The sequence below is a fragment of the Mustela nivalis genome (assembly GCF_964662115.1).
Source record: "Mustela nivalis genome assembly, chromosome: 18".
In the NCBI taxonomy this organism is placed as follows: Eukaryota; Metazoa; Chordata; class Mammalia; order Carnivora; family Mustelidae; genus Mustela; species Mustela nivalis.
Window position 1 is genome coordinate 17,683,937 of NC_139037.1, and position 24,713 is coordinate 17,708,649.

The following is a 24,713-nucleotide window of genomic DNA, read 5'->3' on the forward strand; positions in this document are numbered from 1 at the left end:
TGAATACACGCAAACTCTGTTCTTTAGGTCCTTCTCTTAGAAGGAAAGAGTTGCAAGTAGGAGAGTTACCTTTGTCCTAGATACTGGCATTTCTCAGAGTAGCCAGTGACACAAGGCCACACTTTTTGGGACCCAGCATAGACAGAAATTGCTCATCCCCCCTCTCCCCTCCCACTCCTGCCACCTCACTCTTATTTAATAAGGGTTTCTATCCTATCCACTGTGTACCCGGAAGTATCAGGAATGAAACCTGCCACGAATGGAACTGAGTATCTAAAATGCCGTCCTCCTTTCTGGCAGAGGGTAACAGTGCTGCTCTCAAACTGTCAACTCTTAGTTTCTCATGAGAGCAGATAACCCCAAAATAGAACCGGAAACACTTCTACTTGGCTTTGAGATTTACCATATCACTTGACAACCTCAAAATCTTTTATTATTTACTTTCACAATTATATTTTACTTAGAATGCTGGTGAGCCTGGATGGCTCATTTGGTAGAGCATGTGACTCTAGATCTCAGGGTTGTGAGTTTGACCCCCACATTGGGTATAGAGATTACTTAAAAATAAATATCTTAAAAGGGAAACTGAATGGTACTGTTAAGCAAATCCTATAACTTCGGTACTATAATATCTAAATGTGTAATTTATAACAAAATAAATTGAATATAATATAGTTGTCTAACACTAGAGAAATGAAAAGCTGGTTCATGTAGTCATGAAATACATAACCCTTAAAAACTGTGGTTAACATAAAAAATGCTTATGTCAAAATAGGTACGTGAAAAAAATCAGGCTACAAAGTTATGAATACAGTTTGATCACAAGTATACTAAGTATAAAAACTTTTAAAAAGAACATGAGAGGGTGCCTGGGTGGCTCAGTCGTTGGGCATCTGCCTTTGGCTTGGGTCGTGGTCCTGGGGTCCTGGATCGAGCCCCGCATTGGGCTCCCTACTCAGCAGGAGACCTGCTTCTCCCTCTTCCACTCCCCCTGTTTGTGTTCCCTCTCTCACAGTCTCGGTCAAATAAATAAATAAATCTTTTGAAAAATGAGAAAAACAGTAATTTTCTGTAATGAGTGTGTGTGTGTGTGTGTGTGTTTATGATTTATTTGAGATGGGGAGAGAGGGACCAGGGGAAGAGGGGGCAGAGGGAGAAGAAGAGAATCTCAAGCAGACTCCCCATCGAGCGTGGAGCCCTACACAGGGCTTGATCTCAGGACCCTGAGCCAAAAAGAAGAGTAGGACACTAAACTGAGCCACCCAGGGCCCCTATAATGAGTGTATATATATACACACTCATTTTATATATATATGCATACATTTATATATAATTTTTTTTAAGATTTTATGTATTTAGTTGACAGAGACACAGCAAGAGGGGGAATACAAGCAGGGGAAAAGGGAGAGGGAGAACCAGGCTTCCCACTGAGCAGGGAGCCCAAGGCGGGCTCGATCCCAGGACTCCGGAATCATGACCTGAGCCAAAGGCAGCCGCTTAACAACTGAGCCACCCAGGCGCCCCAATGAGTATGTATTTTAAAAAACAAACCTTCCTGGGGCACCTGGGTGGCTCAGTTGGTTAAGCAGCTGCCTTCGGCTCAGGTCATGATCCCAGCGTCCTGGGATCGAGTCCCACATCGGGCTCCTTGCTCGTCAGGGAGCCTGCTTCTCCCTCTGTCTCTGCCTACCACTCTGTCTGCCTATGCTCGCTCTCTGTCTCTCTCTCTGACAAATAAAAAAAATAAAATCTTTAAAAAAAAAAACAAAAAAAACCTTCCTAAGAGTTTTTTGCTGGTGTAAAAGATGATTCAGGACCACTTCTCTTCGCAGGCCCTCACCCGTTCTCACGCTGTGACTCTATTAAAGTGCTGAGGGAGAGGGCTGGCAGAAGACCACACTGCTGTTTCCTATCCCAGGTGTCCGAACCAGTCAGTAATGTGGTTACCTAGAGAATGAATTTACACGTGTGTAATCGAAGGGTACACTGTACACAGCATATGTGGCTTTTGAAGACTTATTTTTTTTTATTAGGATTTTTTATTTTTAAGTAATCTCTACACCCAACATGGGGCTCAAACTTAAAACCCTGAGGTTAAGTTGCATATTCTTCCATCTGAGCCAGCTAAGTACCTCTAAGACTTGGTTTGTTTGTTTGTTTGTTTGTTTGTTTTTAGGGGGGTTTTGTTTTGGGTTTTTGTTTGTTTGTTTGGTGCTTGTTGACAGATAATCTTGACGACCCTTAGCGTATCTTTGGTGTGTTTTGATGGATGTTTTTGTAGCACGGTGTTCTAAAGCATATTAGAGAATGCTCCATGCGGTTAATGTTTTCTGCAGCCTTATGGTGGTTACTGCTAGGAAATGGTTATCTCTGGGGGGCCTCTCTGGGAGTGGCTCTGGGAGCATGTGAGATAGAATATTTGTCTTGTCAGGCATCCTCTGATTGTCAGGGAGAAGGGGAGTGGTAGAGACATCAGTCATATTTCCTGTTACTTTGCAGGCTTTTGCATTGACATTCCTGTGCCAATGGCTTCTATTTTGGAGCAGTGGAGAAAATGAACATAGAATTCCTTATCTGATGTTATTTTCAAAATTAAATCATTGTGTTTAAATGGCTGTTTTATTCCTCCAGGCAGGGACTTGCTTCTGGTCTTGGTGGTTTTTAAAAATGTTCTTTGTTTCTCTTTTCCTTTGTTTCTCTTTCTTTTATAGCCCTGATATACTAAGATTGTTAATCAAAAAACATTTAAATGTCTAAGTAATTTCCAAAGTCTTCTGAATATGTTACCAAAATACCTTGAAGTGTGAAATTTTTGAGACTTATTATCTCCTTAATACTGTATAAAACCCAGTCCTGGTCCCAGAAGAGCTTAGAGTCTCAGTGGCGGACAAGACATTGTATTTATTTAAACAATAATCAGAAAATCCTAAAACATAAAACGAATGGCTGTTTCAGGAATGCATGTCTCATATTCATTTTATTTTATAACCAGCCTCCTTCATTATACATTCATGTATAAAATTATAAATTATAAAAAATAAAAGAAGAAAGAGGATAGTGTGGCAAAGACCTGAGATGAGATTATTTTAGATATACATTGAGCAGCAGGAAGATTGTTAAATGAAATCACAGCTGAATGTGGTCATGGCCTAGCTAGTAAGCAGTTTGCTGCATATGCGAAGGAGATGCTTGTGAAGGGCATTGGGCGTTTCCAGTCACCAGTAACTACTTAATACTTAATCTTTTTGGTGACCAGAGGCCATGGAACACAGAGTAGAGAATGCCAGTCAGAGCTGTTGTGTTGTTGTGCTCCAGAGTGCCCTATGAATGTCCTATGTCCAAGGGGTGCCTGGCTGGCTCAGTTGGTAGAGCATATGATTCTTTTTTTTTTTTTTTTTTTTTTTAAGATTTTATTTATTTATTTGACAGAGAGAAATCACAAGTAGATGGAGAGGCAGGAGAGAGAGAGAGAGGGAAGCAGAAGAGAGAGAGAGGGAAGCAGGCTCCCTGCTGAGCAGAGAGCCCGATACGGGACTCGATCCCAGGACCCTGAGATCATGACCTGAGCCGAAGGCAGCGGCTTAACCCACTGAGCCACCCAGGCGTCCCGAGCATATGATTCTTGATCTCAGTGAGTTCGAGCCCCATGTTGGGTATGGAGATTACTCAAAAGTAAAATCTTTTAAAAGGTGGGGGGTGTCCTATACCTGAAATCCAGAAGGAAAGCAGATGGGTGACCCTCTAGACTGTCTCTTTCTGCCACAGAAATACCAGTTTTCTCAGAAGAGGAGTATTTTTATCCAAGTAGAAGATTGAAAGCACTTGGAAAACTAGGTAAATTAGGTGTGCACATTGAAAAACATTTATCATCATTAAAAACTCGCCCTCTTCTTTCTTGGGCCCTAGATCAAAACGAAAGTATGTAATACTCTTCCCTCTAGGGTTGACTGTTTCACATGCATCATGGCCAAATGTGCTTTACCTCAGTGGTTTAAAAGTAAAGGCAGAGTCTTTGTTCACGTGCCTGCCACAGTGAAAGATCTCTGACCACTCATTGTGTTCCTGTGTCGAATCAGTCCTGGTATTCAGCTGTGGGTGTAGGAGGAAATGGAAACTAAACTCCAGGGACCTCGCCTGTCTGGATCACTGCTCTGTGCCCACCTCCTGGCACAATGCCTGACTCATTGTGGCACTTCTAAATATTGGGGAGCAAATGAGAAGAGAACTCTGGTTACTGAATAGTGTGCCATTAAAAGGGGTGGGAGTGATAGAATGAGGTTCGTGTTTGAGAGGAAAGACAGTTCAGGATGGGAGCAGCTGGTAGGTCACTCAGTGAGGATTTCTGGTAGATACAGATACATTTAGTAGAGCTATAGGTGGAACAAGTTGTTGAGGCTGGAAATTGGAAGTTAGGAATGTTTGCATGAAGGTTATAGTGAAATTGAAGGATTATTTAACATTGCTCCGGTAGAGAGTACAGCTGAGGATGGAATTTTCAGAGGGATGTCAATGTGGAACTCATTGTTAAAGCAGTCTTAGGGGGGAAAAAATTGTTATTGCCGGATTTTCAAAAGCAATGAAAAATTAATATAGTGGGTAAGTAAGTACTTTGTCCTACTGTAATCATCAGCTGAAGCTAACTTTTAGACCTAAAGGCAATCTAGATACTTCTGTGGGTGTTAAATTTTTTCTTTATGACCCAATTTAGTACAACCCTTTTGTACTTTGGGTACTTTTGCCTCATTGGACAGGTCGTTAGGTCTTTCATTAGTGCCTTCCAGGGCGGACAGTGCGGACTGGGCAGGGGGACAGGGAACTGGCATCTTTGGTCAGCGCTGGGTATGCTCTCATCCTGTGGTAGCTGCCTAACAATTTACCACCATGTCAGCTTGTAGAGCTGAGGGAATAGCATTTCTTTCCTTTGTCCTATTGGTGGTTTTGCTCTCAATGAGAGGGCAGGGATCTGTGACCATGTCGCTGGTTCAGTGGAGGCACTGTTAAAATAAACAAATCCTAGGAAAATGAGGAAACCTTCTCCAGAGAGCCTCTGCATCTTTGAAACCCAGGGACCAAAACATTTATCATAACTAATTTGTAAAACTCAACACCTGCTTCTTTAGTTTGGCTTTTTCAGTGGTAACATAAATGCAGTTAAAGATACACTTTCAATCTGTCTGAAAGCAGTGCTGCTGAAAGCATTCATGCTGTTGCTGTAGGTATTCATTCCTTTGGCTATGGACATGCAGTTTCAAACTCAGGCTGCAGGCCAATACCTCACCCCACCCCCGCTGTCCCCTTTCCTCTCCAGCCCAGGCTATGATGATGGGGGGTGTGGTTGTCTTTACTCTTTGGGTCTGACTCTTCTCTTCTGACATTGACAGCCTGTCTGCCACACTGGTTCAATTCCAGATGTCGGGGTGCCAAAAGGCAGGCTGGGGGACAATTAGATGCATCATCCTAATTAATTCTTGATACCTGACTGATGTTGAAGGCCACATAGAAGGCATTCCTGCTTATTTCCGCAACAGGCCCTGAGTTTTGCGAAACAACAATTAAAATTGGCTTTCACAGTTTTATCTCTTTTATCATGCCCAAGAATTATGGTCTCATGTTATATAGATCCTTTTGCCCCTGGGTTTTCAGTCACAAGTGCCCTTCTCCTAGGCACTGATACTTCTCCACAGTATCAGTTTTGGGGCATCTTTCAAAGTAGCTTGTAATTGGAGTGCCTGGACCTGCATTGTAGAGTGTGTGACTATTGATCTGGGGGTCGTGAGTTCAAGCCCCATGTTGGCCATAGAGGTTACTTCAAAGAAAGGGGAAAAAAAAGAGCAAAGTAGCTTATACTCATAAGATTTTTAAATATTTTAAGTAATTTTTGAAATATTTATTTTAGGGCACCTGGGTGGTTTGGTTGTTTGGGCGACTGCCTTTGGCTCAGGTCCTGATTTCGGAGTCCCGGGGTCAAGTCCCGTATTGGGCTCCCACCTCCACAGGGACTTTGCTTCTCCTTCTGACCTTCTCCCCGTTCATGCTCTCTCTCACTGTCTCTCTCTCAAATAAATAAATAAAATCTTTAAAAAATATATTTATTTAAAATTAGAAACACCAATAAGGAATTAGGCAGGAAAAGTTGTTGCCTTCTTGTCAGTGCACCACCTAGATAGGCTTTAACCTAACTTCCTGATTCATTCATTCTCGAACTTACTCATTCCTAGGTTCATTCTTCAGTCATTACTGAGCACCTACTTCGTGTCAACCACTGTGTTTTGTGCTAGTGACAGCATTGTATAAGAGATAGGCAAGATCCTGCTATCATGACAAACACTACGTAGGTGATCCCAGTGAAGTGTGATGGGCACTTTGAAAACCAAAGCCCAGGCTGCTGTGTGAATTGTGAGCTGAATCGCTTAACCCGCCTAGGCATGGGCTTCTAAAGAACTGGTGTTTGAGGGGAGACCTTAAAGAGTTAGCCTGAGTAAATCAAGAAAGATTGTTTCAAGCACAGCAGACAGCTTGGACCAAAATCTCAGACCAAGACTAAAGGAGTTAGATATGGTAGCTGCTAGCATGTTAAATCCAGTGTAAGGGGAAAGTGATCAGGTAGAGAGTTGAAGAAGGGGCCCACTCATACTGGGAGATGCTTTCTGAACCTCATCAAAGAATTTGGGCTTTATCCTAGGGGCACTTAAAGTCTAGGGAAGGAAATGGTCAGGACCAGGAGAAACATTAGGTTTGTGTTCAGGAACCAGAGCAGTGGGTGAATTTCAGGGACATTGAGTCCAGTTGGTGAAGTGTAGTGATGGACTGGCTGTGGGGGTGGGCAGGCTTCACTGCAGGCAGAGTGGGTCCTTAGGAACTGTCACCTGTTTGAGTCTCCTCTCACTTGCCTTCCCTTCACAGTTGTCTGCTGGTATTTGAGCATAATCTCTTAGTGCTGGGTCATTGAGGTCACAAGGCCCTTTCCATACAGTACGCGTCTCTGTTGGAGGAAACTTGACTGCAGGGGGATGGAGCTGACTAGAAAGCATGAGTCATGTTATGTGGAGGAGGGATGTTAGTTGGAGGGACAGTTCAGGTGGGTGCACCCTCTTAGCAGGTCAAGTTGTAGTTGAAGACTGAGTAGCTTCTCATTTTCCTAATCCCAAGTGACAGGCAAAGCTATTCTGTTATCATATGCGTGTTTTCTTTCCTGAACTGTTTAATCATATTTTACTCCAAACTACTTAGATTAGTGACATAAGTAATCTGTATTATATTGGTGAACATAATCACAAGACACCACTGAATTGTATACAGTTTTGATGAGTTCAGTATATATATCTTGGTTTATTAACTAACCATGCAGGAACAAGATCTGAAAATTTTTAGCAATATTTATTGAGCAGCCACTATATATCAGGCCTTGTTCTAGGCACTGGGGATACAACAATGAATAAAATAGGAAATAACTTGTTTCTCATACAGTAACATTAAGTACAGGCCTGAAGAAAGTGAGAGATAGAGTAAGCCAATTGGTATCTGTACAGAAAAGGGAACTGCAAATACAAAGGCCCTGGTTGGAGAATACCTGGCATGTCTGAGATGCATTCAGTACTGAACCATGTAGCTGGAGCAGAGTGAGCGAGGGGAAGAAAAATAGAATGTAGGGTAAGAAAGATAAAAGAAGAAGGGGGGCACCTGGGTGTCTCAGTTGGTTAAGCGGCTGCCTTCAGCTCAGGTCATGATCCTGGAATCCCACATCGGGCTCCCAGCTCCTTGGGGAGTCTGTTTCTTCCTCTGACCTTCTCCCCTCTCATGCTCTCTCTCTCTCTCAAATAAATAAAATCTTAAAAAAAAAAAAAAAAAAGAAAGAAAGAAAGAAAAAGAAGAAGAAGGGGATGAGGACAGATTGTCTGGGACTTGTAGGTCAGTGGAAGGACTTTGGCACTTATTCCAAGAGAGATGGGAAGCCTGTGGAGAGCTTGGGCAGAGGAGTGACTTGCTCTGACTTACATTTTATTTTATTTTATTTTTAAAGATTTTATTTATTTATTTATTTGACAGAGAGAGAGATCACAGTAGACAGAGAGGCAGGCAGAGAGAGAGAGAGAGGGAAGCAGGCTCCCTGCTGAGCAGAGAGCCCGATGCGGGACTCGACCCCAGGACCCTGAGATCATGACCTTAACCTACTGAGCCACCCAGGTGCCCCTGACTTACATTTTAATTGAGTCACTCTCCATGCTATGTTGAGAATAGATTGGGTTATAGTATGGGGTAGAGGGACAGGGTAGAATCTGAGAGGTCAGTTAAGCTTTTGCAATAGTGTAGGCAAGAGAGGTGGTTGTGACTTAAACTGAGGTGATAGCAACCACGAGTGGTGGGAAGTGCTTGGATTCAGGATATATTTTAAAGGTAGAGAGCCAGCAAGATTTGTTAATGGATCAAAAGTGAAGTGGGAGAGGAAAAATAAGAATCAAGGATTACTCCAAGATTTTAAGTTGCACTGTTGGAAATTTTGTGTTACCAGTTTCTGAGTTGAAGCCATTGTGGGGGATGGGGGATTCCAGAAGCTTAATTCTGGACATTTTAAGTTTGGGATGCCTGTTAATATAAACATCTGGGGCACCTGGGGGGCTCAGTTGGTTGAGGATCTGACTCTTGATGTCAGCTCAGGTCTTGATCTCAAGGTAATGAATTCAAGCCCTGCATTGGGCTCCACATGGGGTTTGGAGCCTACTTAAAAAAAAAAAAGTCCCAAGTAGAAGTATCTGATAGGCAGTTGCTTAAACAAGTCTGAAGCTTAAGAAAGAGGACTTGGGTGGCTCAGTGGGTTAAACCTCTGCCTTCGGCTCAGGTCATGATCTCAGGGTTCTGGGATCAAGCCCCACATCGGGCTCTCTGCTCAGTGGGGAGCCTGCTTACCCTTCTTTCTCTCTCTGCCTACTTGTGATCTCTCTCTGTCAAATAAACAAACAAAATCTTAAAAAAAAAAAAAATGAGGACTTGCTAAAACCTTTGGGAGCCCTCAGAAAATAGACAGTATATATATTTAAGCCATAAGACTAACTAGGATCATCATGGTTACCACAGTCATTATCAGGAGAAGCTAGCAGAGTGGACTGAGAAGTAGCCAGAGACAATAACAGGCGAAATTTGTGTTCTGGAAGTTAAAGAGTGTTTCAAAGAGACTCAAACATGCTGTATCAGATGCTGCTGCTGTCAGCATCAAAGTGGGATGAGAATGAAAATTGGCCCTTGGATGTTGCAACGTTTTAATAGTATTTGACAAATACCAGGTAGCTAAAGTATTTATGACCCGTACTGTTGGGTTGTTGGCCATGATGCCTTGAATATATAGCATAAGATAGTTGCACAATTGCAGTTTGAGGTTTTGAATGTTTTACACTTCTACTTCCTTTGGACCTGTTTAATTTTATTTTTTACCTTTTTGTATACAGTTTATTTTTTTTTTTTAAGATTTTTTATTTATTGGGGCACCTGGGTGGCTCAGTGGGTTAAAGCCTCTGCCTTCAGCTCAGGTCATGATCCCAAAGTTGGGATCGAGCCCCACATCGGGTTCTCTGCTTAGCAGGGAGCCTGCTTCCTCTTCTCTCTCTGCCTACTTGTGATCCCTGTCAAATAAAATTTTTTTTTTTAAAAATTTAAAAAAATGTTCTGATATGTTTTTCTAGAAACTTTGTAAACACCCATTTCTTTAGGAGTTTCCTTTCCCCCATTGAACTAATGATTTAATACTTTAGCTGAGGGGTGCTTGAATGGCTTAGTTGGCTAAGTGTCTGCCTTCAGCTCAGGTCATGATCCCAGAGTCCTGGGATGGAGCCCCACATCAGGCTTTCTGCTCCCTCTGCTTCTCTCTCCCCATCTGCCCTTCCCCCTGCTTATGTGCTCTCTTTCTCTTTCTGTCAAATAAATAAAATCTTTAAAAACAAACAAACCAAAAAAAAAAAAAAAAAAACACTTCAGCTGAAAATCATTGGACTGCATTTGTGTGACTTGCAGGGTAGAGATAGTATTACAAGGCAGTAACTTTGTCTATAGAAATCCCTAATGGCTCTTTTTAAAACCTGACACTGAAAAATAGAAAGCATAATTTGTAATTTAAAAAAGAATAGTTACAGGGCAAACTATTATAGATACATTTTTAAATAGCTTGGCTGGAACCACCCACACTCTATCCATCTGCAAGCTTCTGAAGAGCTGGATGCTTCTAATAGGATCAGGGAGACACAATCTCAGAACAAGTAATGACACTTAAAAAACATGCAGTTAATTAAAAAAAAATTTTTTTTAAGATGTTAATTTATTCACTTGACAGAGACACAGCGAGAGAGGGAACACAAGCAGGGGGAGTGGGAGAGGGGAGAAGCAGGCTCCTGCTGAGGAGGGAGCCCAATTTGGGGCTTGATCCCAGGACCCAGAGATTTTGACCCAAGCCAAAGGGAGACGCTCAATGACTGAGCCACCCAGACACCCCCAAAAGAATTCTTAAAAATATATCAAGAGGTACTTAGGGTAAATAGAGAATAATCTGATAGTGAAAACATGAACTACTCAATACCTCTGTTATATTCCTCCTTTTATCAAAGACCTAGCTGTGGGGTTGGGAGAGGAACCTATTTGGAAAAAGCAGGGTCAGGGAAGGTAGAATACTCACTTCTCAGAACAGCTTTGTTCTCCTGATCCATCTGAATTATATCGCTGTGGTCTGAGAAAACTAGCAGGTGACCATGCTATATCCCCATTTACTCTCAGTAAAATCTTGAGGCATTATGAAGCAAAGGGAGATGCCCCAAGATGGGCGACATGCAACAGTTGTCCCAACTGTCAAAGGTAAGCCTGATAGTGAAGACTAGAACATTTTATTAAACAAATGGCCTCTGGACACAGGGAAAGACAACTGGTGAACACTGAAAGGTATATGGGTTTATAAAGGACATTATCTAAAAATTTATTGATGACTAATTGTGCTGGGTGCCTAACCTATGAACAGTTGGTTGCTGGCCTTGAGATTTGGTCAGTTCAGACTCTGTATGTGCATTTGGTAACAATATAATATTGTAAGTTAGTTATTTTGTCTTGAAGACATAGCGTGCTGATCAAGTTTGTAACTGATAGGAAGCTGGTACAAATAGTGAATAAATATTGAAAAAGATCTCAACTGGTAAATAAGTGCCCAAGTTAAATGACATTTATTAGAGGAAAATTTTAAACTTTGATGGGGCGCCTGAGTGGCTCAGTGGGTTAAGCCTCTGCCTTCGGCTCAGGTCATGATCTCAGGGTCCTGGGATCGAGTCCCGCATCGGGCTCTCTGCTCAGCAGGGAGCCTGCTTCCTCCTCTCTCTCTCTGCCTGCCTCTCCAACTACTTGTGATTTCTTTCTGTCAAATAAATAAATAAAATCTTTTAAAAAAAATAAATAAATAAACTTTGATTTAAAAAAACTAATTTGTACACCCATGTGCATAACATCATTCACAGTGGTTAAGATGTGAAGCAACCCAAGTGTCCATGGACGGATGAATGGACAAGCAAACTGTGGTGTCTGTACAATGGAATGTTATTCAGCCTTAATAGGGAAGGAAATTTTGACACATGCTACAACATGGGTGACCCTTAAAGACCTGATACTAGGTAAAATAAGCCAGTCACAAAAGTATGGTATTATGTGATTCCAGTTATATGAGGTAGTCTACCTAGAGTAAACTTTTAGAGACAAAGTAGACTGGTGGTTGCTGGGGGTTGAGGGGTATAGGATGTTGTCTAATGGATCCAGAGTTTGAGTTTTACAAGGTAAAAAGAGTTGGGCAGATGAATGGTGAGGATGGTTGTGCAACAATATGAATGATCTTAGTGCCACCAAAGTATACATTTAAAAATGGTTTTGATGGTAAATTTTATGTTAATATGTATTTAACCACAATTAGAAATTATAAAAACCTGATGACAGAAGTAGAGAGTATTTATTAGGCCATGTGAAAGATCCTACTATGTGTCAGGATGCCATGGCTGTCCAAAGTCTATAATGAAGGCAAACTGCGTGATAGGAGTATAGTAACCAGAGGAAGAAGGCCAAGGCAGGGTATGCTCAGGATATGGCATTTAGTTCTGGGGGGTCTTATTTCAGGGGATTGTTGATAAACCCGAGAGTGGGCAAACCAGAGCAGCCTTGATCTTGGCTACCCTTCTGATAGAGAGTATGAAGAAGACCTGAGGGAATTATGGAGTTCTGTCTGTATAGGAGTGTATGAGTAAGCTTTGCTGTATAACAAACAGTTACAACAAACATCACAATTTAGTGGCTTAAAACAAGTATTTCTCGGGCGCCTGGGTGGCTCAGTGGTTAAGCCGCTGCCTTCGGCTCAGGTCATGATCTCAGGGTCCTGGGATTGAGTCCCGCATCGGGCTCTCTGCTCGGCAGGGAGCCTGCTTCCTCCTCTCTCTCTCTGCCTGCCTCTCTACCTACTTGTGATTTCTCTCTGTCAAATAAATAAATAAAATCTTAAAAAAAACAAAACAAAACAAGTATTTCTCATGATTCTTTTCTCCCCAGGTTTATGGGGATGTAATTGACATATAACCTTGTGTAAGTTAAAGGTTTACAATGTACTGATTTGATTTTCTCATGATTTTTTGGGGAATCTGGGTGGTAGTTCTGGTCTGGGTCTGCTCAGCTGGAACTGGATGGCCTGGGGGTGGTCTCACTTGTATAACTGGCAGTTGGCTTTGTGTCAGTGAGGATGACTTTGGTCACATATCTCTTGTGATCCAGAAGGATGGCCTAGGCTTATTCACATAGTGGTGGCCCAAGAGAACCCAAGAGCAGTAAGAGAGCAAGCCTTCACACACATGTATTTTTCAAACCTCTTGGTTTTTGCTCTTATGCCATAAGTCCAGAGTCATTGTGAGGTGATTCACTATGTGATGGCATGAAAAAAAGGTAGTTATTGTGGCCATTGTGCAAATGACCTATGACCACCTACGAAGTATAAAGGAAACAGAAAAGTTTCATTAGAAACATCACAGATAGGGGTTGCCTGCATGGCTCAAGTCGGTTGAGCGTCGACCTTCAGCTTAGGTTATGGTCCCAGGGTCCTGGAATCGAGCCCCACATTGGGCTCCCTGCTCAGCGAGGAGCCTGCCTCTCTGCCAGCTGCTCTCACTGCTTGTGCACTTGCTCTCTCGCTGTCAAATAAATAAAAATCTTTAAACAAAAACAAAAAACATCACAGATAGATGTGCCTGAGTCACTCAGTGGGTTAAGTGTCCTAACTGTTGATTTCAGCTCAGGTCATAATTCTCATGGTGGTGAAATTGAGCCCCCCCAGTCAGGCTCCATGCTAGAGTTTGGAATGTGTGGTTTTTGTTTTGTTTTGTTTTAAAGATTTTATTTATTTATTTGAGAGAGAGAGCATGAGCGAGGAGAAGGTCAGAGGGAGAAGCAGACTCCCCATGCAGCTGGGAGCCCAATGCGGGACTCGATCCCCAGACTCCAGGATCATGACCTGACACGAAGGCAGTCGTCCAACCAACTGAGCCACCCAGGTGTCCCTGGAGTGTGTTTTTAAGATTCTGTTCCTCTCCTTCTGCCCCTCCCACTCGTGCTCACTCCCTCTTTCTCTGAAATAAATCTTATAAAAGAAAAAAAAAGAGTCATCACAGGTAATTCCACAATGTAAAAAAAGACCAATGACTTCAGATCCATCTACAGAGTAGTTTTCTGGCTGAAATGGCCCCAGAAAAGAAGCAAGCCAACAGTAAAGGGAGGGTCTTGTCATTGGATGTGTTGGAGAGGTTGAGTGACCTCTTGTCTTTCTGACCACCTTGGACCTGTCACATCCTCTCTTCCAGGAAACCTTTTCCTGCTTGCACACTACCTGTGGACCTGTTAAGGATGGCTGTTGTCTGTGCCACACACAGATTTCTGTTGCTCTACCTATACTGAATGACAGATACCTATAGTGAGTAACAAATGTCTTTACATGGCTGTCTGGGAGTTCCTTGAGGGTGATTCACCATCTCTGTGCCAATGTCTGCAGGAAATTGTGTTCCAACCTCAGGTTGCCTCCTGGTGGTCATCTGACTATGGCAACTCCAGCCACACTGGCTGCATTTCAGACAGAAAGAGGGGAAAATACCCCCTGTCAGTGGAGAGTACCTCCTTTAAAAAACATTACCAGAAGCTCTACCAGATGGTGCCTTTTCCCTATATTTATCTTTTTTTCTTTTTTTAAGATTTTATTTGTTTATTTGACAGACAGAAATCACAAGTAGGCAGAGGCAGGCAGGAGTCGGGGGAAGCAAGCTCCCTGCTGAGCAGAGAGCCCAATGTGTGTCTCTATCCCAGGACCCTGGGATCATGACCTGAGCTGAAGGCAGCGGCTTAACCCACTGAGCCACCCAGGCGCCCTAGGATGTTCTTTTTATCATAATCCTGGCTACCTTCATGACCACATTTTGTCACTTGGAGCTCCTAGCTTCATAACCCATGGGATATGGCAGGAATTGGCAAACGTTTTCTGTAAAGGGCCAGATGGTAAATATCTTTTATTTTTGTGGGCTGTTTGATTAATGTGTCATCTACTTTTGCTGTTGTATTACAAAAGTAGCCATAGATAAAGGAATGGATGTGACTGTGTTCCAGGGGGGTCAGTTTGGATTTGCCCTCCGTGGTGGGGAGTAAGTCTCTTCTTACAGTTCTGAGTGTTTTGACAAATGCACACAGTCTGCTCCATTTCATTCCCTACATCAAACCCTCCTTATCTTTTACTTGTACCCTAACTGACTTTTTGTCTACAGTCTGTTAAACTCTTTTCTACCTAATTCACGTTAAAAATTTTGAGTGGTTCTTAATTGCTTTCTATGTTAGAGTCCAGGCAGCACACTAAAAGGGTTCACTGAAAAGTCTTTAATGAAGGGGCTATTTACAGTGGTGTGAACAGTGAAGGAAACAAACCTACAAGGGATGGTGGGACACCCAGGAACTGGCTACCGCTAGGAGTCAGTGTTACCGCCTCTAGCACAGTGGGAAGAGGGTACAGATACCAGAACCAGTAAAAGCTATTGCTATAGGAGAGGGGTCCTTAGTAGGTACTGTGACCCTGTCAAGGAACACAGGCCCTGCCAGAACCACATCCTGCTAGAGAGAAGGCAGAGAATGGATGGATCCTTCCATCCATTTATCTCTCTTCCTGCTCTCTGATCTCCTCCTGGTGCTTCCCATTGGGTGAACCCATAGCATGGAGCCTTAGAAATTGGCCTTATGACTTCTGAGAGAGCAGGGCCAAGAGGGGATCAGGTGGGGAAGGTGGGGCACACCAGCATTTAAGCACACCCACCTATGAAAGCCCAAATTCCTAAGATTAGTGCTTGGTGCCACCAGCTCTGGCTCCTGCACACCTTTCTGACCTTTTGCCCCCAAAATCTGGGCTCTTTTTCATTCTTTTGTCTCCACAGCCTTCCCATTGGGCCCTCAGTAAAGGTGTGATTTATGAACAATCAGCACTGGTTTGAGTGGTGGATCTGAGGCGAGCACTTGCCAAGCCAGACAACAGGATGAACTTTCCTGGCTCATTTTTTAGCACAAAAGAATGAAAGAAGAGTTGTTCCACACATATAAAACTTGTGTTTTTGCAGAGGGTCAGGGGAGCTAAGTAGCCTGCCCAGGGTTTCACAGCTGGTTATGGCCGTTCGGTCACATACAGCCAGCTGCAGAACCCTAGAAAGGTTACCTAGCCTCTCTGAGCTTCTGTATCGTCATCTGCAGAACGGGATTGTGTGGACTTAGATGTACTGTCTGTTACACTATCGTACTTCGCTGCATTTTAGCTCAGAATATTCTTTTTTTTTTTTTTTTTTTAAGATTTTATTTATTTATTTGAGAGAGAGCATGGGCGAGGAGAAGGTCAGAGGGTGAAGCAGACTCCCCATGGAGCTGGGAGCCCGATGCGGGTCTCGATCCCGGAACTCCGGGATCATGACCTGAGCTGAAAGCAGTCGTCCAACCAACTGAGCCACCCAGGCGTCCCATAGCTCAGAATATTCTTTATGTTCCTACACGGCTTTTGAAGTTGGAGAAATCTTTTCAAAAATGATGTATGCAGAGACTTAACTATGGGCCAGGCCCTGTTATAAAAGCTTCACAAATATTAACTCATTTAATCTTTAACTCCCATATCAGGTAGATTCAACTGTCCCATTTTACAGTTGAGGAAACAGAAGCGTGATGATTTAAAAACTTACCTGAGGTTACCTAGCTGATAAGTGGTAGAGCCAGGACTTGAGCCAGGCCAAGTGACTGCAGATTCCGTGCATCTCCCCTCTGTGCTATCTTCCCCACAGCCTTGCAAAGTCCTTCATTCCTGATCAGCGTGTGGTGATTAGAGTGCATGTGAGCTAGGCAGACTGACCTGATGGAGATCTCTGGAGAACCCAAAAAGGTATATATGTAAGGATGTTAAAGGCAGGGAGTAGGGAAGTTTTAGAGGTTAGAAAGGGTAGTCACTGAAATAAGGGAAACCAGCTCTGCCTGCTTGAACAGGAAATACCTAGTGATCAAGCCTGCCTAGCTTCATGCCATCTGGCTTCCTCAGAGGCCAGCTGATGCCCATTTATGGGTGTTGGTGAAGCTACCCTTTAAGTCACTGTCAGTAAAACAGAGGTTATTAAATTGTCTTCTGATCCATTCTGTTATTTTAAGCCACCAATGCATACATACACCCAAATATAACTCGAGCATAAAGAAATGAGATGGGAGAGAGGAGGAAGTTTGTCCTGGGCATGAATTTAGAGAGAACATGGATGTCCTTGTTTATAGTAGTTGTGTCACTCCTCTGGCCCTTAAAGTTGATGGTAATTAATGACCCATAAAACTTATGCAGAAACTTCAAGCTCCCAGGATATTAATGATAGGTAAGTAGCCAAAACAACAACAAAGCAAAAACAAAACTGCAAATGCAGAAGGTGACCACAATAGCTGAAGAAGTCCAGGACATGATAATTATAAAGATACTCTGTGACCTGTTTCTAGCCATACAGGAAGTCTGTAAGGGCAGATTTATCAGCAAAGAGGAAGAAAACAGCTGAGAGTCTATAGACATTATTCATCATTATTAGAAAGAGTGATGACTGAGATAAAACCCACCAGAAGAGTGTAGGGGGCAAGCCAAGATCTACAGTCCCAGAGAGTAGAGACACAAGGCCAGGAAGCTGATAGGGATCTGGAATTAGAGGCAGCCCAAGTCATACTTATATCATTGGTTCACAAAAGCACAGGTGTCCTTCAGGTAGGGGCCAAGCAGGCTGTACTGACAAACCAACCCCTAGGATAGACATGTAGTTTACATAGTACATTTGTATCTACACTAGAAGCAAAAGAGATGATCAACCTGAATATGAAATTAAGAAAACAATTCCAGAGGTACCTGAGTGGCTCAGTCGGTTGAGCATCTAACTCATGATTTCAGCTCAGGTCATGAACTCAGTATTGTGGATCAAGCCTAACATCAGCCTCCTCACTCAGTGGTAATTCTGCTTCTCTCCCCATCTCTCCCTCTGTCCCTCCTCCTGCACACACTCTCTCTCTCTCTAAAATAAATGAATAAATCTTAAAAAAAAAAAAAAAGCGGGGTGCCTGGGTGGCTCAGTGGGTTAACTCTGCCTTCAGCTCAGGTCATGATCTCAGGGTCCTGGGATCGAGCCTCACATTGGGCTCTCTGCACAGCGGGGAGCCTGCTTCCACCCCCTCTCTCTCTGCCTGCCTCTTGCCTACTTGGGATCTCTGTCAAATAAATAAATAAAATCTTTAAAAAATAAAGTAAATGGTACAGACCCACTAGAAAACAGTTTGATGGTTCCTCAAAAAATTAAAAATCTACTATAAGGGGGCGCCTTGGTGGCTCAGTTGATTAAACATCTGCCTTCAGCTCAGGTCATTATCCCAAGGTCCTGGGATGGAATCCCACATCAGGGTCCCTGCTGAGCAGGGAGCCTGCTTCTCCCTCTGCCTACTGCTCCCCCTGCTTGTGCACGCTTGATCGCTCTCTGACAAATAAAATACTTTTTAAAAAATATTAAAAATCTGGGGCACCTGGGTGGCTCAGTAGGTTAAGCCTCTGCTTTCGGCTCAGGTCATGATCTCAGGGTCCTGGGATCGAGTCCTGCATCAGGCTCTCTGCTCAGCAAGGAGCCTGCTTCCCCCTCTCTCTCTGCCTGCCTCTCTGCCTACTCGTGATCTCTCTCTATCAGATAAACAAATAAAATCTTTAAAAATATATTAAGAATCTACCATATGATCTAGCAATTATATATCCCGGTATAAACCCAAAAGAATTGAAAGCCGAGTCTTGGGGCGGGGGGTTCCTGAAGAGAGATTCAAACACCCATGTTCATAGTAACATTATTTCCAATAGCCAAAACATGAGAGCAACCCAAATGTCTGTGTACAGATGAATAGTTAAGCAAAATATGGTATATACATGGAATGGAATATTATTTGATCTTAAAAGGTGAGGAAATTCTGACACATGCTTCAACATAGATGAACTTGGAGGACGTTACACTAAGTGAAATAAGCCAACCACAAAAAGACAAATACTGTATGATTCCCCTTCTGCAAAGTACCTAGAGTAATATATATATACTTTTTAAAACAACAAGAAAGTAGAATGGTGGTTGCCTGGGGTGACGAGAGGGATTGGGATGAGGAGTTAGTGTTTAATGGGTACAGAGTTTCAGTTTTGCAAGATGAAGAGTTTCGGAGGTAGATGGTGGTTAACAGTTGTACAATATGAGCGCACTTCATATCACTGAACCTGTACACTTACAAGTGGTTAAGATGGTAAATCTTATGTGTATTTTATCACAAAAAAAAAGAATTTAACTTGAAAAGAAATTGACACAGCCTCATCCCTCTACTCTGACTCGGTGGGTCTGGAGTTACCAGTACCTAATACACAGCCAGAGTTGGGACCACTGGGTTAGTAGATGGGCTGCTGTAGGGGGAAACCAGGTACCCTGAGCACACCCAAATCTCATCTTGGTTTCCAGGATGACTTTTCTTTAGGTTTGTTGTTGTTGTTTTGTTTTGTTGTTAAGTTTTAAAAAGTTTTTTCATTTAAATTCAGTTAATTAACATGTACTATATTATTGGTTTCAGAGGTACAGGCCTGCGACTCAATACCCAGTGCTCATTACATCACATGCCCTCCTCGGTGTCCAGACTTTTGTTTAGTTTTGTTCTTTCTTTTTTTTTTTTTTTAAGATTTTATTTATTTATTTATTAGAGAGAAAGCGCGCGTGCACAAGCTAGGGAGAGTGGCAGAGGGATGGGGAGAAGCAGACCCTCTCTGCTGAACAGGGAGCCCGACTCGGGGCTCGATCCCAGGACCCCAGGACCATGACCTGAGCTGAAGGCAGACACTTAAAAACTGAGTCACCCAGGCGCCCCAGTGGTAGAGTCTTTATATAAAAATGTCTTTATACAAAAAATAACATGTTAAACTTGTTGTTGCCAGTTTGGTAGTTGAAATCATTTGTTGTTGTTGTTATTGTTATTTTTTGTTTATAATGAATACTTTCCTATGCTACCATAAATTTTTAAGTTATAATCTGTGTAGTGCCTAGGTAGTTCTCTTCCAGCTTGTACTGGTTTTTGTTTCCCATCTTTTCCTTTCCCAATATAATATCATAGCTTCATGAACTTTTACAGTTATGGCCCTGATGGATAAATGATTAGACCATAGTCACACAAAACACAAAACATAAAGAAACAGAACAGAAGAGAGATTTGAACTCAGCTTTCCTCATTTTTCGTTCTTCCTTCTGCCAGTAGATGGATATTGCTCATATCCTTAAGTCTCAGTGGAGAAAGGTTTGCAGCTTTTCATTCTAGAGCAGTGTTTCATTTGTGCTTTTGTGGCAGAGAACTTGTTGCTTCCGAATAAGTCCAGAAGGTAGCCTCAGCTGAGGGTGCCGTCCACTAATAGCCAGTATAATGCTTGCTGTTCCAGGAGCCATGTTTGACCAGGACTGTGGGAAGTTCGTATTCATGCTGGAGGCTCTTGTGAGGAGATGAGTTGGTGAACAGAGAAACCGGCATGAAGATGCTCCCAGGAGTGGGCGTGTTTGGGACCGGCAGCTCCGCCCGGGTTCTGGTCCCACTGCTGAGGGCAGAAGGGTTCACCGTGGAGGCCCTGTGGGGGAAGACTGAGGAGGAGGCAAAGCAGCTTGCCGAGGAGATGAACATCACCTTCTACACCAGCCGGACCGATGATGTCTTGCTGCATCAAGACGTGGATCTTGTGTGCATCAATATCCCCCCTCCACTGACCCGGCAGATATCTGTGAAGGCTCTAGGTATGGACAGTCAGGCCGTAGCGAGGGCAGGTTGTGTCTCCCTCTGGGTGGTCCTCGTATGTCACTGCTCTCCTCTGTGCTGGGGAGGGCACACTGGGGGGCGTGCTACAGCTGTGGGAAGAAATGCTCCAGCCTTCCTCACCTCCATAAGTAACTCCCTGAACAAAAATGAAGCAAACATCTTAAGAGTTGGCCTCTCACACGAGCTGGAGATCATTACATGCCGTGCAATGTGGTACTCGCTTTGGCAGCACACAGACATTTCATGCATGTCAGTTTGGCCTGTTTGAAGTCAGAGTTCCAAGACTTGGGCAGTAGGAAACATATTGTAACTGATGTGTTTGTTCTTCCATTTCCGTGGCACAGAGCACCACAGAGAGGACAGGAAGGTGTGTAGCAAGGCTGCCATTTCCCATGTTTTGTCAGTCCTTCGCTAGATCAAGTGCACACCCTTCCTGCCGCATTTTGCAATCTTGTGTGTGGGAAGGCAGGGAGGCTCTCTGACAGGGTCCACAGGGCTGTCTGCTCACATCTCTGCCTCCTTGGGAAGCAGTAGACAGGGCAGGGCTTCCTGAGCTGTTCTCCTGCAATTGCTTTTGGGCTACTCTTCCCCGACAACTGTAGGTGACTTTTCTCTTTTTCTTATGTAAATCAGAATCTAATTGAATAGGAAAACAAACCAGTAAATATTTATCCAGCAGTTACTTTTTTTTTTTTTTTTTTACACTGCCTTCTCAGGCACTGCCTACACAGGCAATGTCCTGATGTCTTTCTGTACATTCGGAGCAGTGTTGAATCAGAGCCCTACCTGCCTTCAGATTTTACAGTTCAATTGAAGAGACTAGCGATCACATACGTTACAAAGTAGATGAGAAAAGACTTGGGTCACAATTCAAGTAACATATAATTAATTGACAGGGAAGTTGTGTTATGTAAAGTGGTAGGAACAAAATATTTCCCTGATGCAGTCAGTGATCTTGGGGCCCAGGGGCTCGTATGCCATGAGGCTTGACCACTCCTCCTAGCCACTACCATGGTGGAGAATCCAAGCCTCTGCTACTTGTCTCCCTTGTTCTGAGGAGAAAAGAAGGTCTGTCATCTCTGGCCCAGTGTGTTCATAAAGATAAATGGTCATTGGAGTTTGCAAGAATGTGAGGCTGGTGGTTAATTTGGGGGCATGTACATTTTGGCCAAATATTGTAGATGGTTTGTCTTTTTCAGAGAGCAGTGTCTAAGGATGTGTGTAGACACTAACTAGATTCTTAGGAGGGCAGGTAATGACTTTCAGATTTAGTTTAGAAGTTGGCCTAAGCCAACCCTTTAACAGAGGGCTAGTGCCAGGGGATCAAGCTACCGTGGCCGTTTGATTGCTTGCCATCCCCGTAGCACAAATGCAGGCTGGTGAAGCCAGGTGTATCCAGAGGCAGAGTAGTAGAGGCTCTCGGTTTTCTTAGAATTTAGGGTCCCCCCCGAAACTATTGCCAAGCTGCATAGGAAGAAAGAGGACACTCCAGGGTTCTTTGGCCAAAGGCCTGTGTTTTCTGGTTTGTGGTACAGGAAAACGCTGGACTTGCTTTTCATATAAACAGGAAGGACAGGGATGAACAGAGACTTCTGGGATCTTCTGTTTCAGCCCTTGGTGAACCAGCGTCATCTGTCTTCTGTCTTCTCTCTCTGCAGCTCTGTCGTAGGAGATAAGAGTGTGAATGAGAGTCCTTGCTCTGTTGTAGGCACACAGTCCCAGGGCCAGGTTGGTGGGTCTCGGAGAGCTCATGCGAGCTCCCTTCAGGTAATGCCCACTCAAACCCCAGAGGAGTTGCTGAGCATATTGTAACCTCAAAGTTCACTCCCTTGTCCTTTCACCATTTTGTTTTTAAGATTTGTTCATTTATTGGGGTACCTGGGTGATTAAGTAGTGCTAAGTGGGTGATTAAGCCTCTGCCTTTGGCTCAGATCATGATCTCGGGGTCCTGGGATTGAGACCCGCATCAGGAATCTGCTCAGCAGGGAGCCTGCTCCCCGCCCCCTCCCCGCCTATTTGTGATCTCTCTCTCTGTCAAATAAGTAAATATAATCTTTACAAAAAAAAAAAAAAAAAAAGATTGGCTCATTTATTTGAGAGAGAGAAAGAGCGTGCATGGGAGAGCATGGGGGTGGGGGGAGGGCCAGAGGGAGACAGAATCCCAAACAGACTCCCTGCTGAGCACAGAGCCCTACACAGGACTCAATCTCATGAGCCATTAGATCATGACTGGAGCTGAAATCAAGAGTCCCACATTTAAGCGACTGTGCCACCCAGGTGCCCCTCAGTTTTGTTTTGTTTTTTAAGATTTTATTTATTGGGCACTTGGGTGGCTCAGTTGGTTGGGCGACTGCCTTCGGCTCTCGGGTCATGATCCTGGAGTCCTGGGATTGAATCCCACATCGGACTCCCTGCTCGGCTGGGAGTCTGCTTCTCCTGCTGATCTCTCTCCTCTCATGTTCACTCACTCTCTTTCTCTCAAATAAATAAATAAAATCATTTAAAAAAAAAAAAGATTGTATTTATTTAGCAGAGAGAAAGACAGCGAGAGCGGGAACATAAGCAGAGGGAGTGGGAGAGGGAGAAGCAGGCTTCCAGCTGAGCAGGGAGCCAGACATGGAGCTCCATCCCAGGACCCCAGGACCATGACCTGAGCTGAAGACAGATGCCTCACGACTGAGCCAACCAGGTGCCTCCTTTTCCTTTTTTTTTTTTTAAGATTTTATTTATTTATTAGACAGATCACAAGTAGGCAGAGAGGTGAGGCAGGCTCCCTGCTGAGCAGAAATCCTCACACAGGGATGGATCTCAGGACCCAGAGCTCATGACTTGAGCCAAAGGCAGAGGCTCAACCCACTGAGCCACCCAGGTGCCCCCACCTTTTCCTTTTGTTTAAATTGAGAATTCTCACTTACGCACTCTCTCTGCCTGCTTCTCTGCCTACTTATGATCTCTCTCTGTCTCAAATAAATAAAATCTTAAAAAAAAAAAAAGTTGCATGCTCTTCCAACTGAGCCAGTCAGTTGCCCCTAAGTTAAATTCATTTTATTTTTAAAATCATTTTTTAATTATTTCTTTTTTTCCAAGATTTTATTCATTTATTTGACAGACAGAGATCACAAGTAGGCAGAGAGGCAGGCGGGGCAGGGGAAGCAGGCTCCCCACCGAGCAGGGGACCAGGACCCTGAGATCATGACCCAAGCTGAAGGCAGCGGCTTAACCCACTGAGCCACCTAGGTGTCCCAAATTCACTTTAAAAATAAGTAAACAAACAAACAAATAAATAAATAAATAGGGGAGCCTAGGTGGCGCCTAGGTAGATAAAGGAAAAGGATTGTACAGAGCAGGTGAGACATAAGAGGTGAAAGCTCCTCACATGGTGAAGAGGATGAGAAAGAAGAGCCCCAAGGCCCCCCAAGAAGGCAAAACCCAGAATGGGGTAGGAGAAGAGCTGTTGCTTCAGAGAGGGGTTCCTGGCATAACCATTGATGAGGCTCCCAGGCAAAATCTCAGTTCCATCCCCAGAGCCAGCCACCCCTACCGTGGCAGCCCCAGCCCGATGAATTTGACTTCTATGTTGATACCCCTTGAAATGGCGCTGGTTCAAAAGCTATGGCTAGGAATAAGTAAGGTCAGGAGATGTGGGGCAGCCAAGCTGCCGAGGCTCTCATCTGTCAGTGTCTCCAGTGGCTAGTCCAGACAGTGATTGGCTCAACACCTGAGAGGTGCTCCTGACCAAGAAAGAGTTGGAGACACCCTTGCACAGGCGGACATTTTCAGAGGTTGAGGGGCTGTGGCAGGAGAGCTGCTTCCAGGACAGAGAAGACAGAACAATCCTCAGTTTTTTATTTTTGTTTTGTTTTGTTTTGTTTTACATTTTATTCATTATTTGACGGAGAGAGACAGGAAGAGAAAGGGAACGTAAGCAGGGGTAGTAGGAGAGGGAGAAGCAGGCTTCCTGTTGAGCAGAGTCCGAGGCGGGGCTCAATCCCAGGACCTTGGGATCATGACCCAAGCTGAAGGCAGACGCTTAATGGCTGAGCCACCCATGTGCCCCCTCAAGTCTTTTTTTTAAAAACTGGGGGAAAGTGATATAATTACTTAGCTATATAGCTATTGACATACTCTTAATTCTAGATCACCTTTGATCTGATCAGATCTTGAACCTGTGAGAAACTTACCACAATCATCTAAAGACTCTATTTAGGGACACCTGGGTGACTCAGTGGGTTAAAGCCTCTGCCTTCGGCTCAGGTCATGATCCCAGGGTCCTGGGATCGAGCCCCGCATCAGGCTCTCTGCTGAGCGAGGAGCCTGCTTCCTCCTCTCTCTGCCTG

The 24,713-nt window shown here is 43.7% G+C and overlaps 1 protein-coding gene across 6 annotated transcripts in view; it reads left to right on the forward strand.

Moving 5' to 3' along the window:
- The window catches only part of GFOD2 (Gfo/Idh/MocA-like oxidoreductase domain containing 2), a 34,749-nt gene that overhangs the window by 4,036 nt on the left and 6,000 nt on the right, over positions 1–24,713 (forward strand). For 2 of the 6 annotated variants that reach the window (XM_082711807.1, XM_082711810.1), the window contains exon 2: positions 20,009–20,354. The exons of 2 other annotated variants lie outside the window; for them this stretch is intronic. In XM_082711807.1, the coding sequence (XP_082567933.1) occupies positions 20,096–20,354 (259 nt within the window). In that variant the 5' untranslated portion in view covers positions 20,009–20,095. Of the gene's footprint in view, positions 1–1,366; positions 1,530–13,850; positions 13,961–20,008; positions 20,355–24,713 lie in introns of all 6 variants that reach the window. 2 more of the 6 variants (XM_082711808.1, XM_082711809.1) reach the window with 2 other exon arrangements.